The sequence below is a fragment of the Pipistrellus hanaki genome (assembly GCF_964339955.1).
Source record: "Pipistrellus hanaki genome assembly, chromosome: 3".
Lineage (NCBI taxonomy): Eukaryota > Metazoa > Chordata > Mammalia > Chiroptera > Vespertilionidae > Pipistrellus > Pipistrellus hanaki.
The window spans coordinates 170,855,405-170,870,616 of record NC_140505.1 but is presented as its reverse complement, the minus strand read 5'-3'; the positions used below and the strand labels follow the sequence as shown (position 1 = coordinate 170,870,616).

The 15,212-nt window shown below is 52.3% G+C and overlaps 1 protein-coding gene across 2 annotated transcripts; it reads right to left on the bottom strand.

Moving 5' to 3' along the window:
* Positions 1 to 81: 81 nt before the first annotated feature.
* Positions 82 to 14,421, bottom strand: TNFRSF1A (TNF receptor superfamily member 1A). Of its 2 annotated transcripts, none has more exons than XM_084878030.1 (10): positions 14,073 to 14,421; positions 5,581 to 5,734; positions 5,248 to 5,376; positions 4,916 to 5,065; positions 4,618 to 4,696; positions 2,223 to 2,302; positions 2,003 to 2,134; positions 1,673 to 1,701; positions 1,131 to 1,371; positions 82 to 998 (listed from the first exon to the last, which is right to left on the bottom strand). In XM_084878030.1, the coding sequence occupies exons 1-10, from the start codon at positions 14,109 to 14,111 to the stop codon at positions 691 to 693; spliced, it is 1,341 nt and encodes a 446-aa protein (XP_084734156.1). In that variant the 5' UTR covers positions 14,112 to 14,421; the 3' UTR covers positions 82 to 690. The 2 variants fall into 2 exon arrangements, with proteins under 2 accessions (XP_084734156.1, XP_084734157.1); XM_084878031.1 differs by having other exon boundaries at positions 2,003 to 2,107.
* Positions 14,422 to 15,212: the final 791 nt, after the last annotated feature.

The following is a 15,212-nucleotide window of genomic DNA, read 5'->3' as shown; positions in this document are numbered from 1 at the left end:
CCGGGTGGACTTGTCACCATCCCACCCAGCAGGACCCAGGCCCTGCCTGGGCTCCCACCACCACTCAGAAGGCGCACCCCGTCCAGGAGCAGAGCTTTAATTCTCCAGGTTTAGTGTATTTACACAAGTCCACAGCTCCAGCGGGAGGCTCCACGGTGTGTGCTTGCCCCTGCCGGGGACAGCTCAGCTGACTCTGTGCTTGTCCAGGCAGGAAACCAAGGGGTGCCAGGTTCCATTAGCATGGCATCGTTGATACGGATTGTTTGTGTGTGTGGAAAAGGGCCGGGACCAACCAGAGCTGCTAACGGGCCTTGATGGGTCCTCCAGGCCGGAAACAGGGACCAGGCATAGCCCCCCAACAACCACCCGCTTGGGCTCTGGGCACACTCAGACTCTCACAACCGCACACACCACATCTATCCATCTACATTCTCCCCCTCCCTCTTTCTCACTCACTCACACATACACGCACATGCACACGCACAGCTGACCCTCCGGCAGTGCTCAGACAGCTCAGGGAGCTCTGAGCACCGAGGGAGTAGCACCAAGGAAGTGGCTGCCAGCTCGTGCCTGCCCCTCCAAGGCCAAAAAAAGGAGGTCCAGAGGAGAGGGTCCCTTGCGAAGTCCTCCCGAGGTCCTGGGGGCAGGAAATCGCCGTGCTCCGAGCAGGCCCCTCCCGGGGGCGTGGCCTCACCGGGACAGGTGGGGCTGCAGGGGGTGGGAAGCGGGGCTGCCCAGCGCCGCCAGGATGTCCTCCAGGCAGCCCAGAAGGTCCATGTCGCGGAGCACGACGCTCAGCAGCTCCAGCGTGGCCTCGCGCCGGGGCGTGCGCTGCCGCCAGGCCGCCAGCATGCTGTAGTGCGCCTCGCGCAGGCAGCGGCCGTTCTGCAGCTCCAGCCGCTCAATCTCGTGCTCGCTCAGCCCCAGGCGCCGCATGAACTCCTTCCAGCGCGACGGGGGCACGCCGTCCACCACGGCGTACAGCGTCGCGGGGTCCGCTGCAGGAAAGAGGGGGGTGGGGTAAGCCCTGGAACTGTGGCTCCCAGGCCCGCCCCGGCTCATGCACACGCTCTCTTGGAGCCCCGCCCGCCTGCAACCCCAACCGGATTCCTGGACGGATGGGTGCTCACCATCTGGGCGCTGCGCGTAGGTGCTGCCCTCCCAATTGGGAAGCAGGATGGCGCTGGGGGTGGAGGCTGGAGTCGCGGTGAGCAGAGGGCCGGCCCCCTGGTGGGACGGGGCCATCTCTCTGGGTGGCTGCGGTGCAGCTCTGTAGTCGGACCACTCACCAGGGGTGGAGGTGGAGCTTGGCGTGGAGTTGGGGACGGGACTGAAGCCTGGGGCGGAGGCCCGGAGCTCCGGCGGCACCCCCTGAAAGGGACGAGGTACAGCATTCGTGGGGGGAGAGTAAAAACAGCCCGGCCTTCTCTGTTCTGGATGGGGTTGGGACTAAAGGGAGTTAGGGATCCTGGAGACGATGTACAGCATTCGTGGGGTCGAGAGTAAAAAGAACCTGGCCCTCTATTCTATTCTGGATGGGGTTGGGACTAGAGGGAGTTAGGGGATCCTGAGGGTCAGGGGTTACAATACCTGATTTGGTTCTTACAAGATTACAATGGACAGTCAGGAAAGTGGGAAAAGGGGATGGGGAGGATCTCTGGTTTCATCTTACCTCCTTTACAGGTGTCGATTTCCCACAAACTGAGAAAAAAAAGAAACAATATGTCACAAATTTCACTTCCTCTCTCAGCCCTGGCGCCCCGTACTGGGGCTGGCCCCGGGGACTTGTGGTGGCAAGCTTCAGGGCCTCTGTGGTCCCAGGGATGAGAGAGCTACTGATGCAGGGTGACCTCTTACCACCACCCAGGGCCGCCTCCACCAAGGGAGCCTTCCGAAGCCAACTGGGGGGATGCTCACTCCCTCCGCGCTGGTGCGTCTTGCCACCCCGCCTCCTCTCAGTTCCCCCACTGGCACCCCCTCCCCTCCCAGCGGCCCCACTCACCGATGGACTGGAGCTTGGGCTTCCACCGTTTGAAGTGGCACGTTAAGCCCATGAAGAGGAGGCATAAAAGGCAAAAACCAAGGAAGATCACCAGGGACAACAGCACTGGAGACAAAGCAGATTGAGGGCGGGCTGCAGGAGGAAGTAGAGCTGATGGGTGGGTGCGGGGCACGGTTGGGACAAGGCAGGTGAGCATGGGCTCTGGGTCATTTCTCCTCACCTGAGTCCAGAGGTCTCCCAGGAGCCTTCAGGTTATCTGTGTATGGGCACAACTTCGTGCACTCCGAGTTTTTCTCACAACTGAAAGAGGAAATTGCACAGGTGAGTAGGGACCCTACCATAGGAATACAGGTTTAAAAAAAAAAAAGAAAAGAAAGAAAGAAAGAAAGAAAGAAAGAAAGAAAGAAAGAAAGAAAGAAAGAAAGAAAAGGAAAAAAAAAACCACATTGTTGGGAATTCTCTGCTTTACAAGTATTTTAACTATCTCTTGAAAAAAGAGTGAAACTTAAAACTAGCTTGGGAACTGATGCACAGGAATGAAATAAATGAACACAAAATCATCATCTAAGTTAGCCCTAGCTGGTTTGTCTCGGTGGATAGAGCGTCAGCCTGCAGACTGAAGGGTCCGGGGTTTGATTACGGTCAAGAGCACATGTCTGGGTTGTGGGCTCAGTTTCCAGCAGGGGGCGTGCAGGAGGTAGCCAATCAGTGATTCTCTCTCATCATTGATGTTCTACTCTCTCTCCCTCTCTGAAATCAATCAAAAATATTTTTTAAATAATTTAAAACTTATCTTGAAGAGGCTGTGTAGGAAAACAGTTAAAAGCAGTCAGGGTTTGGGGTTTAAATTCCAGCCCAGTCATTGGCTAGCAGTGTGACTCCAAGCAAGTCATGTAACCTGTAAGTCTCTGTTTCCTCATCAGGAAAACAGGGATCCTACCCACCTATCAGGATTGAGGACTGAGTGAGAAAATCCTGCCTGCCATAAAGTATGTGCTCAACAAGTGGTAGCTGTCATTGAATTGTTACTTTATCATTGTTCTGCTGAAGAGAATCCTGTGGCAAAGAGAGGTTATAGAGCCTTTTCTCAAGATGGCATTGCTTTAGACCAGTGTTTCCCAAAGTGTGGTACGTGTACCCCCAGGGGTACAGGAAGAATTTGGTGGGGGTACGCGTTGCATCGGAGTTTGGTGGGGATATGCACTGCACCGTGCTTAGCTGCGCCTAATTCTACGTTCTCATGAGTACGAGGGGTACTCAGAGTTATGAAAATTATAGAAGGGGTACACATATGTCAAAAGTTTGGAAAACACTGCATCTAGACAATACCTGACTTTGAGGGAGGGGTCAAACGTGCATGTGAAAAATTTAAAAATACACGTTGCTGGCCAGCACCAGAGAGCACTCTAGAACAAGCACATCTTCCCATGTTGGGAGTGGTCACTGGACAGCATGGAGTGATGAGAACTACATGGCAGGCCTGGAATGATCTTGAGAAAGTGAGTTCTCACCAGGAATCTGAAAGCAGGAAGATTCAGATTCACAAGCTCATGATGGGAACCCTATGGGATGGGTGTGAAGCTTTTTCGAGCAGAGACAAAACTTAGCTGGGGGAAAAAGAAAAGAGTTTGTTATCAGACATTTTGTAGCCATAGATCGTGGTTCTTACAATTTCGCCAAGTGGATATCATTATTATCCTTACTTTATTTTTTGTAACATATTTTATTGATTTTTAGAGAGAGGAGGGGAGAGGGGGAGGGAAAGGGAGAAGGAGGGAGAGAGAAAGAGAGAGAGAGAAACATCAATGATGAGAGAGAATCATTGATCAGCTGCCTTCTGCACGCCCCCTACTGGGGATGGAACCTGCAAGCCAGGCATGTGCCCTGACCAGGAATGGAATCGTGACCTCCTGGTTCATGGGCAAATGCTCAGTCACTGAGCCACACCTGCCAGGCATTACCCATAATGGTAAAATAAAAATAAAAATAAAAAAAATTTAAAAAAAATTAAGGCTTAGAGATGTTACATCACTTGCCCAAAGTTGCACAGCCAATAAATGGCTAAGTTGAGATTTAAACCCCGGTCAGTTCAACTTTAGAGCCCTCAGAGTTTCTTCTTTGCAAGCAAGTATTCAAGAACAGCCTCTGTAGAGCCAGAAGTGCGGAGGCCTGGTCAAAGGGACTGGGGAGGAAATACTACAATACCATCAACAGTAGGAGGCACCGTTACTTGCATAAAACACTCACCTAGAGCTACAAGTTAAACCATGCTACATCATCCATTGTTGTAAGATGCAGTCTGATTTCAGAGATGTGAATTAATTAGAGACACTGTCACCCAAGAATTTTAATGTCAGAAAAAGAAGAATCTGAATGCCCGAGTTAGAACTATAAGTCCCTGGTGTCTGAGTCTGTCCCTAAAGACTTCTTAAGATTTGACCAATAAACTGGAGGAAAGGAGAAGGTCCACCTGCTGTCTTGACATGAAGTGTCTCCCACTCAACCAACCAATGGGAGCCAGAGCACCTGGGGGGTCCCCCTTGTCCTGCTGGTGGCTCTCACCACAGCCACCCCGTGCCCCCTGACCCAGGGCCCAGCAGCTGGGAGATACTCACTAATCACAGGAGATGCACTTGTTGTCTTTTAGGAAGAACTTTGCATGGCAAATGCACACGGTGTTCTGCTTCGCACTGCCTGTGGGGAGAGGGCAGCACTGTTAGAGGAGCAGAGGGGGAGCTGGGAGGGGGCCAGGATAGATGGCCTGAGTGGAGGTGTCCCCACAGTCTGCAGGAGTGGGAAAGTTGGAAAATGCTGTCTCTTAGGAAAGGGGTGCTCAAATGGGAGACCCTCCCCCTAAGACAGGGCCCACCCCTGCAATGAGGATGGGGCTGGGGTCAGGAGGGCCATGCTCACAGGGGATGTGCACCGTGCCGTTGAGGCAGGGGCTGCAGTCCCGGCACCGGAAAAGATCGCCATCCAAAGACTCCTGGTACTGGTTCTTCCTGCAGCCACACACCGTGTTCTGGTTTACCATGCAAGGAGAAAGCTCCACCTGGTCCATTTCTGGTGAGGGGAAGAGTTGGGGTAGGAGCCTCTCTCGGTGGCAAGCATTCTTGCCCACCCACACACTCTATCACACAGGCACACGCACTTCTGCCCACACCCAGCAGCACAGACATGCACACCCCTCTCCATGCCCATCTGGCCCATCCTACTTAGAGCCCTTGCCCTCCCCTGAGACTCACCTTTCCGGCATTTGGAGCAGGAGAGGCATCGATGGAGGAAGTTCTCAACTGCAGTATAGGTGCCCTTTTCACACTCCTTGCAGACTGTGTCCTGCCCTGGGGCTGGGCAGTCATTGTATCGGTAGGTCCCTGTGATTGGGAGGGTCTGGGTTAGGCAGCAGCAGAGAGCTCAGGGAAGGAACCCCGTGCTAGGGAGAGTAGCCCGGGCCGCTCTTCGGAGAGGAAAGGAGGGAGAAAATCTCAGCCAAAGAGAAGCAGCTACGTCAGGAGACTTGGGGACAAAAGGAAAGAAAGTAGCAGGGCCCACAAGGAGGAGAGTCACTGTTATCCTACCTTTATGGCACTTTGTACAGCAAATGGAGCTGTTTTGAGGGTGTTTGTATTTTCCCTGGGGACACTGGCTGTCTCTCTTCTCCCGGTTCCTGGAGCGTGGGACCAGTCCAATGACCCCTGAAGGGAATATTTCCACCAACAGTGCCAGGAGCACCTGGGGAAGAAACAGCAGAGGAGATCCCATCAGGACCTGAGCTTGAACAGTTGGCACCGTGCAATCTAGCGCATAACTGTCCTCCAGTTGTCCTGTGTAGTAATGTCCTATGTCCCTTCAACTCAAGCCTGGGAGACCCCTGGCCCAGTTGTATCTTATCCTTATTTCCCCATGGCCAACAACTGTGTCGGACACAGGGCAGATGTTCAAGAACGTGTTGTTGTTTTTAATTAGAAACTGACATGTCACCTCTATGCTGCCCCTTCCCTCCCAATCAGCAGCCCCAACGATTGAGGTTGTTTCTCTGAGCGCTGTGTGACCACAAAGCGAGCGTTCACAGAGGTGGCCAGTGGGATCACTGTTTCTATATTATGTGATACCAGCAATGAGGCTCTTAGTCAGATCCCAGTGGAATGGAGGTAAGTACTGTCCCTGTGGGCATGGTTTCTGGGCAGAAGCATGAGTTTCGTTTCTTTCTTTTCTTTTTAATATATTTTATTGTTTTTTTACAGAGAGGAAGAAAGAGGGAGAGAGAGTTAGAAACAGCAATGAGAGAGAAACATCTTCCTCCTGCACACCTCCTACTGGGGATATGCCCACAACCAAGGTACATGCCCTTGACCGGAATTTGAGTCTGTAGGCAGATGTTCTATCCACTGAGCCAAACTGGTTAGGACAGCATGGGTTTCTTAATAAATTTGTATCAAAAACTCACTCAGAATCCCACCCCCAGACTCCATGCCACACCCCTCCCACCACCTAATCTGCACAAATACTCCAGGTCGGCCAGGGCCAGGGAGAGGGGAGTTAAAGGGAAAGTTCATGGTCAAGGATGGGTCAGGGGTGACAAAATTCCCATGGAGACAAGAGTAGGCAAAGGCATGTAGTGGCCAGAGGCTGGGGATCCAAGCTCAAGTTTCAATCAAGTCAGGAGCGAAGGGGAGTATGGGGGGGGGGGGGGGGGGCGCGCGCCAGGGAGTCCCAAGGAAGCCGTGGGCCAAGCCCATTGCAGCTGACTCACTGGCCCATTTCTGGCTTAGGTACCTGGACGGCAAAGCCAGGGTCAGTGCTCTATCAAATCCAGACTTTGCTCCTTGCTCAGCCTCTTGCTGGCTTTCCTAGTTCTCGGTTTTTGTTTCTCTGCTGTAAGAGCTGTTTATGTGAAGAAAAGAGGATGTCCTCAAATACACTAAATGATGGGGAGCCACAGACTCATCAGATCACGGAAACCTCGGCCCAGACAGGAGGGCCTAGCAGCCCGCAGTCCCAGTGGCCCCGCATATCAACAGGCAGCTCGTGCACCTCAGTCACCCCTTGGGAGACACTGCAGCAACCCCAATGCCAGGGCCTGGGGCACCCCCAAGGGAAGCCACACTCAGAAACACGGCAGCAAACCTGAGCAGCTCCCAAAGACGCATGCCCCCCTCCTCAGAGGGCAGCCGCCCCTCCTGGCCCACTCCGGGGGTGAGGGGCGCCTGCACCATTTCCCCTGAGCAGGACTGGGGCTTCCAGGGCAACAGGAAGAGTGTGAGAAGTTAATGACAAGAACTTCCCGATCCCGAAAGAAGAGCTTTTCCCGAAGGAGAGAAAACAGCACCTAAGGTCGTGGGCACTTGGCATTCCATCCAGGGAGGCTGGGCGCTAAGCCAACAGACAGAGGCAGAGCCAGGATGAACTGGGGGAGAAGGTGGGGGTGGAGGAGTCAGGGGGGGAGGGCTTTCAGTTCCTGGACAGGCTGGGGGGGTGGGGGGGAGCTTCTCAAGGACCTCTAGCCTGTGAGGAATTAACTTCCCAGGAAGGCGGGAGGGAGGGAAGCACCCTCCGCCACGTGTCTGCTCCTTGGACAGCACTTTGGGGGTTAAGTCAAATCCGGGAAAGGGAAATCTTTTCCCAGAAGCACCGCCCAGTGACTCAGGCCAGAGGGAGGGAGAGGGCCTGGGGGAGGGGAGAGGGAACCAGCCGTTCCCCAGCTCCTCTGGGTTCATGAGTCAGCAGAAAGACCAAAGGGCCAGCCAGCAGATGGTAGCACCGGATCTCTTCCTCCTGTGCACCCCCTTTCCTCCCTCCCCTCCTTCTCAAAAGAGCCAGGCAACGGACCCCTGTCCCACTGGGCCCCTCTATTTCGGGAAGTGGCCCCCTCTCCCACTCCATCCCAAAGGGAAGTCTCCCTGGACCTCTGGCTTCCTCCCGCCAAGTCACTACCCACCCCTCCCTGAGAGCCACTCAATCCCTTCCCCAATTCCTTCCCACCCCTCAGTATCCTTCCTTTAGACTAGGCCCCATCCTGGCTCCTCCTCCCAGCTCACCCAACCCCTGTAGATAAGCCCCACCCCTGCAGTTCTCTCCCAGGACCCCAGTTCCAGAAGGAAGCCAACTAAGGCTGCCCCTCCACACACACACCAGATTTGCTGCATTCCCACAGCCTAGCTGGCTCTGGCCAGTTAGGTTGAGTCTGGGGACTTGTTTGGGGTCCCAGACAATCCTTAAGAAATAAGGCCAGTTCTGCCTCCTCCTCAGCCCCTCCCCAAACACGCTGGCAGCACAGGAAAAGCTCCGGAGCCCTGGATACCCACTTCCAGGAGCGAGCACACAAGAAGGGACGCCAGACAGTCAGTGCCATCGCCCAGGTCCCCTGTGGCCCCCAGCAGCAGCGCCCTTGGTTAGCACTGGCTGGCTCCAGTGAGCACCGTCCTCAGCAGCTGCATCTTGCAGCAAAGCAGCAGAAGCAGGTGAGCTCAGAGCACCCAGACCCCAGCTTGTGTAGCTGTGACTTGGAGCAGGGGAAGGGCAGGAAGCCGGGGGTGCCTGTGGAGAGACGGCTGAGGGGGTGGCCCAGCACCCCTCCAACTCCCCCACAACTTCCGTGTGGGCAGGCTTTAAAGTGTGGCTTCCTGCTGGGGCTGCAGCAGGGGTTGGAAAGCGACCCTGTGGTCTACTCTGACCCAGCTACCTCACCAGGCTGCTCAGCTGTCCCCTTCCCCAGTAAGGATTTTTAAGACTTTCACTTAGAAAAAGAAGAAAAGAGAGAAATATCAGAGGGAAACATGGATCAGCTGCCTCCTGCACATTCCCTACCAGGGATCGAGCCCGCAACTCAGGCGTGTGCCCGGACCAGGAACTGAACCAGCAACCGTTCGGTGCACAGGATGATGCCCAACCAGCTGAGCCACACGGGCTAGAATTTGTCCATCGCGTTGTGTTTGTTCACTGAACGTCAGAACCTTGGAGGAGCTCAAGAAGCTTCTCCAAAGCCCCGTTGCAACCCCACCTCCCTGCCCTGAAGCCCTCCGTTAATGAGGCTTCCCTTACCCAAGCTCATTAGATGTTCAGCCCCCTGTGAACTTTAATAACACGAATTAACTTTACGTATTCTTGGCGCTTTATCGTAATAGAATTATCTTGGGTGAATAGATACGATCTTCCCACTAGACCATAAACTCTCTAAGAGACCAGAGAGGGCATCTTGGTCAGAGATAGTAGCCTATCTTCTTGGGTATCTTCTCGGCACCCAGAACTGGGGGGAGGGGCAAAAACACACACACACACAAGGCTGACCTAATGGCTGACCTGTCCTCCACTCCAGGTGAGGCCAATGATTTCCAAAGAGGGGAGTAGTGAGTCAGTGTCCCCCCCCCTCCCCTTAGGAATATATTTATCTCCAGGGGAGAGTTCTTAAAGAACCCGCCTCCATCCCACACATGCACACCCTCACTGGAGATTGTGGTAAGTGTTCCCTCCCTCTCCCTTTGAGAGTCACTGGTGAGTAAAAGCAGCACCTACGGATGATACAGAGGCTGATAAGAGTTTGAGAACCTCCGCTCTGGCTTGTTAAGACACGTACTTCGCTTGGCTATTCTCCGGACCCCTAGCATGCCCCAAATTAAACCCATCATCTCCTGCCCTAGAGAAGTGTCGCACCACCAACTTCTCGGCACCAATGCTGAGACCTCTGCCACCCATCTCTCTTCAGGGCCCTCCCCATCCCTGCTGCCATCCAGTTTGTCATTCCTCTTGCTAGTCCTTCTCTGTGATCCCGGGGCCCTCTCCATGTCCATGGTTGCCTCACACCTGAATTCCTGCAACTGTCATCCAGCAGACTGCCCGGCCCCTTTCCTGCTCCAACCCATCCCACAGACTTTCTTATCTGCATTCATGCTTTAACGTGCACCCACATGTGTGGGAATCTTCCTCTCCAGAGCCTGACCTCGACATCGTTTCCACAGGTCACTGCTATCCTGAGAATAGCAGAGGTGTCCCACTACTATCCTGAACACATTCCTGGACAGTGGGCCTCAGAGAACCCTTTCTGAATGAATGAATGAATGAATGAATGAATGAATGAATTCCTGTACCTGGGACCACGGTTCAAGATTCTCTTTTCATCCCTTCCCATACTCCCTCCAATTTTCTTATTAATTAATTAAGTTAATCCTTACCTGAAGATATTTTTCCACTGATTTTTAAAGAGAGTGGAAGAGAAGGGAAAGTCAGAAAGAAATATCAATGTGAGAGAAACACATTGATTGGTTGACTCAGGCTTGAGTCCTGGCCAGGGAAGGAGCCTGCAACCAAGGTAAATGCTCGTGACTGGAATCAAACCAGGACCCTTCACTCTGTAGGCCAATACTCTATTCACTGAGCCAAACCCACTAGGGCTAATTTTTTTCTTTTTTAAAAATTTTAATATTTTTTTAAATTTTATTATTGATTTTAGAGAGGAAGGAAGGGGAAAAGAGAGAGAGGGAAACATTGTTGAGAAAACCATTGATTGGGGTACTGAGCCTGCAATCCAGACATGTGCCCTGGCTAGGAATCGAATTGGTGACCTCTCAGTGCATGGGACAACACTCAACCAACTAAGCCATATCAGCCAAGGTTCATTCTCATTTATTGTTCCTCAACATCAGTGGTTCCCAACCTTTCTAATGCCGCAACCCTTTAATACAGTTCCTCATGTTGTGGTGGCCCCCAACCATAAAATTATTTTCGTTGCTACTGTTAATGAATCGTAATGTAAATATCTGTGTTTTCTGATGGTCTTATGCGACCTTGCTAAAAAATAAAATTATTTTCGTTGCTACTTCATAACTGTAATTTTGCTACTATTATGAATCATAATGTAAATATCTGTGTTTTCCGATGGTCTTAGGCTCGAAAGCAGCGGTCCTCAACCTGTGGGTCGAGACCCACAGGTTGAGAACCGATAGCAGGGTCGAAAACACAGATATTTACATTACGATTCATTAACAGTAGCAACGAAAATAATTTTATGGTTGGGGGTCACCACAACATGAGGAACTGTATTAAAGGGTCGAGGCATTAGAAAGGTTGAGAACCACTGCTCAAAATGGTCTTCCACTCCAGCCAGGGTGTTCAGCTTCCTGCCACCACCTCCCAGCACAAAAACCCCTCTCTCCCTTCTCTAATTTTCCTCAACCAGTCTCCCTTCTTTCTAGCCATCATGCCAGTCAGTGACTTCGAATCTCAGCTCTAAATCCACTTTTTCTTTCTCTTTTTTCTCATCATCCCAGGATATATGTTCATTGATTTTTAGAGAGAGAGGAAGGATGAGAAAGAGAGAAACATGGATCTCCCATATGCACCCCACACCCTGACCGCACCCCATGCCCTGACCAGGATGGAACTGCAACCTTAGGTATGTGCCCTGACCGAGAATCAAACCTGAAACCTTTTCTGTGTATGGGATGACATTCTAACCAACTCAACCATCCAGCCAGGGCAAATCCACTTTTCTACAAGGTTTTCCCAACCTCATCCCATCTAACCAATCTTTTGCTTCTTTATTCATTCAACAAATAGTTAAGGAGAATCAATCTATGCATCAGGGCCCTGACCGGTGTGGCTCAGATGGTTGAGCATCCATCCACCTGTCCCATGCACAAAACGGTCCCCAGTTTGATTCCTGGTCAGGGCACATACCCAGGGTGTGGGCTCGATCCCTGGTCAGAATCAACTGCTCAGTGTTTCTCTCCCTCTCCCTTCCTCTCTCCCTAAAAAAAAAAAAAAAAAAAAAAAAAAAAAAAAAATCAATAAAACATATATTTTTTCAAAATCTATGCGCCAAGGAGGCAGAGATGAAACAACACCGCTCATGCTCTCGTGCGTTCTCCATGGGTTGCAGAGAGCCACTGGAAGACTCTGCGGTCTGTGCAAGGTGTGCTCCTGGAGCTGAGATCTGCTACCCAAGAAAAGGCACCTGGACAACACTCGATTAATGTCCCAGGGCATCACGTCAGGATGCTTTTGTGAAGATTTCCTTCCAGACTGTTCCAAAATCATATTTTTGCTGAAAGCTGTCTTGGCTCCTAGACTGTAAGCTCTTTGAGAGTAGCAACATCCTGTTTGCTTATCACACTCTCTCCTGTATTCTTTCCCAGTCCCTCCCCAACACACACATACACACACACACACACACTGTGTGCTCTGAATTGCCCATTGAGTGGTGAGCAACTGGAAAGTTCATGGACAGCCTTATCCAGACCTTGCATACTCCCCGTTTCTCCTCCAACTCCAGGCTGAGCTGGTGTCAGACTCTCACCTGGGCTGGATCGGATCAGCCCCAGCCACAGCCCCCAGACACTTTCCTTTTATCTTTTGGGCTACTGTCACCTGTTTTCCAAAAGCAGTAGCCATCAAGGAATAACTACTGTACTTTCCTATGTATTCCTAACACTAACAATGTAAAAGCTAGCATTTACTGAGCACTTTCTATTTGTTCCACCCTATCCCTCTTCTAGAATGTAGACTCTCTGAGGGCAATGATTTTGTGTGTTCCGTAGTCCCAACCCCTAAAACAGTGTCTCTAGCACAGAGCAGACACTTAATAAATTGAATATTTAAAATATACCAATCTACTTAATCTTCCAAACAACATTATGGGTTCACGTTAGAGATAAGGAAACCATGGCATGGAGGGGTTGCATAACCTGCTCAAGTTTAGGCAACTAGCATGTGAGTAGAGCTGGATCTACTGCCAAAAAGAGGAGAGAAGATAGCAGAGCAGCCGGTTGGGGTGACCTGGGAGGCCAGCCTTTAAAGAAGGGGAGAGATGGGGCTGGGAGACAGGAGGTGGGAGAACCCGAAGATTAGGGTAGAGAGAGGTTGTGTGGGACACTAAGGTCTAGAAATATGGAAAAGAGAGCGAGAGGGAGGGAACTCAAGCGAAAGAATTTCCAAAAGGAGACTCTGAGAAGTCTGAGGACATTTCTGGAAGAGAAAATTAACACCCTGAGGAAGGAGAGGAAGGAGCCATGGGTGGGCAGGGACTCAGAAGAAACTGGGCATCACAGGTGGGAAATGCACCCAGCCTGGGGGGTGGGAGGGGTGTGAGGGGTGGCGGGGGACTCGGGGCATCTGCACAGGGTGACTCCTCCAGACACGGAGAGTGATAAGGGATACCTTCACATAAGACCAACGCAAGAGAAAGGGACATTTTCCAGTGACGAAAACAACTTTCTTCCAACTTCCTCAAACTGACTATAGAAGAAACCAAGGGATTGTAGTCCAGGGCTGTGGGGAGGGGCCGGCGGGTGGGCAGAGAGACAATGTCCAGGTGGAGCTGGTGCTAGCTACCTAAGAGGGGCAGTCCAGCGGAGGCCACCTGCCTGGAAACTGAGACAGAGGCAGAGGTTGAAGAATGCCCCCGTTGGTGCCAGATTTACCATTGTACTTGTGGCTTCTCAAAACAAACAAACAAGAACGTCCCCAGTGAGAAGCCTCAGCCTGGGGGAACACAGGACATGCTTTCCACCGGAGGCCCATGCCAGTTCCCACTCCATTCCCACAGACCTCCCACCATATGGCACCCCAAACTCACCACACCCACTGACCCCTCCTCCCAGACTCTGTTTCCCCACTTCACAATCACCCAACTCCTGTCCTTGAGCAGGGTTTGCTCTCCCACTGGCCACTGGCAGCTGCACCTCCACACCCCAACACACTCCTGGGCCGGCCAGCTGACCAGAGGGCCGGCCAGCTGACCAGAGGGCCGGGCCAGAGTTCTGAATCATCTGGAATCTGAGGGACTGACTTCTTCCCCCACTCTTTTCCTTTCCTACTAAATCTGCCCCACCCTCAGCCATCACTCGTCCCCACATTTTCAAACACCCCTTAACCCCAGTGAACTTCCTTGGCTGTCATGGGCCAGAGCTCCCTTTTATTCCCCATCTTTCAAACTTCTCCCCTGCCCCTGATTCAGGGAAACCTGGGCTTCTGGCTAAGGTCAGTCCAGGGGCCCTCTCCCTGGCAAGGGCTCCTTCCAGGCCGCCGGCAGCACCCTGCGCCCACCAGCCCACCCCGCCCTGGTCCCTGGTCTCACCAGTGGCAGCAGCAGGCCAGGCACGGTGGGGAGGCCCATGTCCGGCCAGCTGTGGCCTCTCACTCCCCCATCAGGGCTCAGGCAGCGGAGACAGCAGCGGTGGCGGCAGGCAAAGTGGCAGCGACGGAGTCCCTGAGTTCCCGGGATGGGCGGGTCAGTGGAGCCCTGGCCTTAGGTGAAGGGGTGAAGGGTTGAACTTGGGATGAAGATCAGGCTCCAGTCCCAGGGGCCTCAAACCCCGAAGGCCAGAACCCAGGCCTGAGTCTGAACTATGAGAACATTAAAGCAAAGAGGAGGTGGGAGGGGAAGGGAGAGAGGCTGATGGGTGTTGCAACACCAAGACAGGAAGGACTTGGGGGAGGAGGCTGGAGGAGGCGGGAAGAGGCGGGAGGAGGGGGCAAAGGTTTGTTGTTTTTTTTTTAACTCTTTGTAGCACAGTGAGAGGCTCCACAGTCCTGGATCCACCAACCTGACCCTTCCAACCAAACACCCACGGGCACTAAGCCCCCTCCCTCCTCAACCCCTACCCCCTGGCTTCTCCCAATTGAATAGCAATAGAAAGACCCAGGGCTTTGGGTTCAAATTCCCTGGGGTACAGTTCAGAGTCCTCTGCTTTTTAGCTGGGTGGTCTTGGACAAACTATCTGAACTTTCTGAGCCTGCTTTCCAACGTGCCAAATGGTAAGACCCCATTTCATGTGGTTGCTATAAGAATTTATTGAAAAGGCAGATGTGTGTCTGATACATGACAAGGGTTTGGAGTTCGTCAGTAACTCTTCCCTTTCTCCCAGAGTTCTCCACTGACACCCTCATCTCCTGTTTTCTTAGGAATTTACCCTCCGATCTAAACCTCCAAGTAGCCCTGACTGGTTTGGTTCAGTAGATAGAGCGTTGGCCTCCGGACTGAAAGATCCCAGGTTCAATTCTGGTCAAGGGCATGTACCTTGGTTGTGGGCACATCCCCAGCAGGGGGTGTGCAGGAGGCACTGATCGATGTTTCTGACTCTCTATCCCTCTCCCTCCCTCTATAAAAAATCAATAAAAAGTATAGTTAAAAATAAAAAATAAAATAAAATAAATAAACCTCCGAGTGAATGCTAACCCCAGTTTTCTGCCCTGGCTTGGGCCTTCACACCCTCCC

Excerpts from the sequence above, each read along its gene's own strand:
- TNFRSF1A (XM_084878030.1), bottom strand. The coding sequence starts at position 14,111 with ATGGGCCTCCCCACCGTGCCTGGCCTGCTGCTGCCACTG. Across the intron at positions 5,377-5,580 it reads CTGTACAAAGTGCCATAAAG|GGACCTACCGATACAATGAC; the intron begins GTAGGATAACAG and ends TCCCAATCACAG. Across the intron at positions 1,702-2,002 it reads GCCCAAGCTCCAGTCCATCG|TTTGTGGGAAATCGACACCT; the intron begins GTGAGTGGGGCC and ends TTTTTTTCTCAG.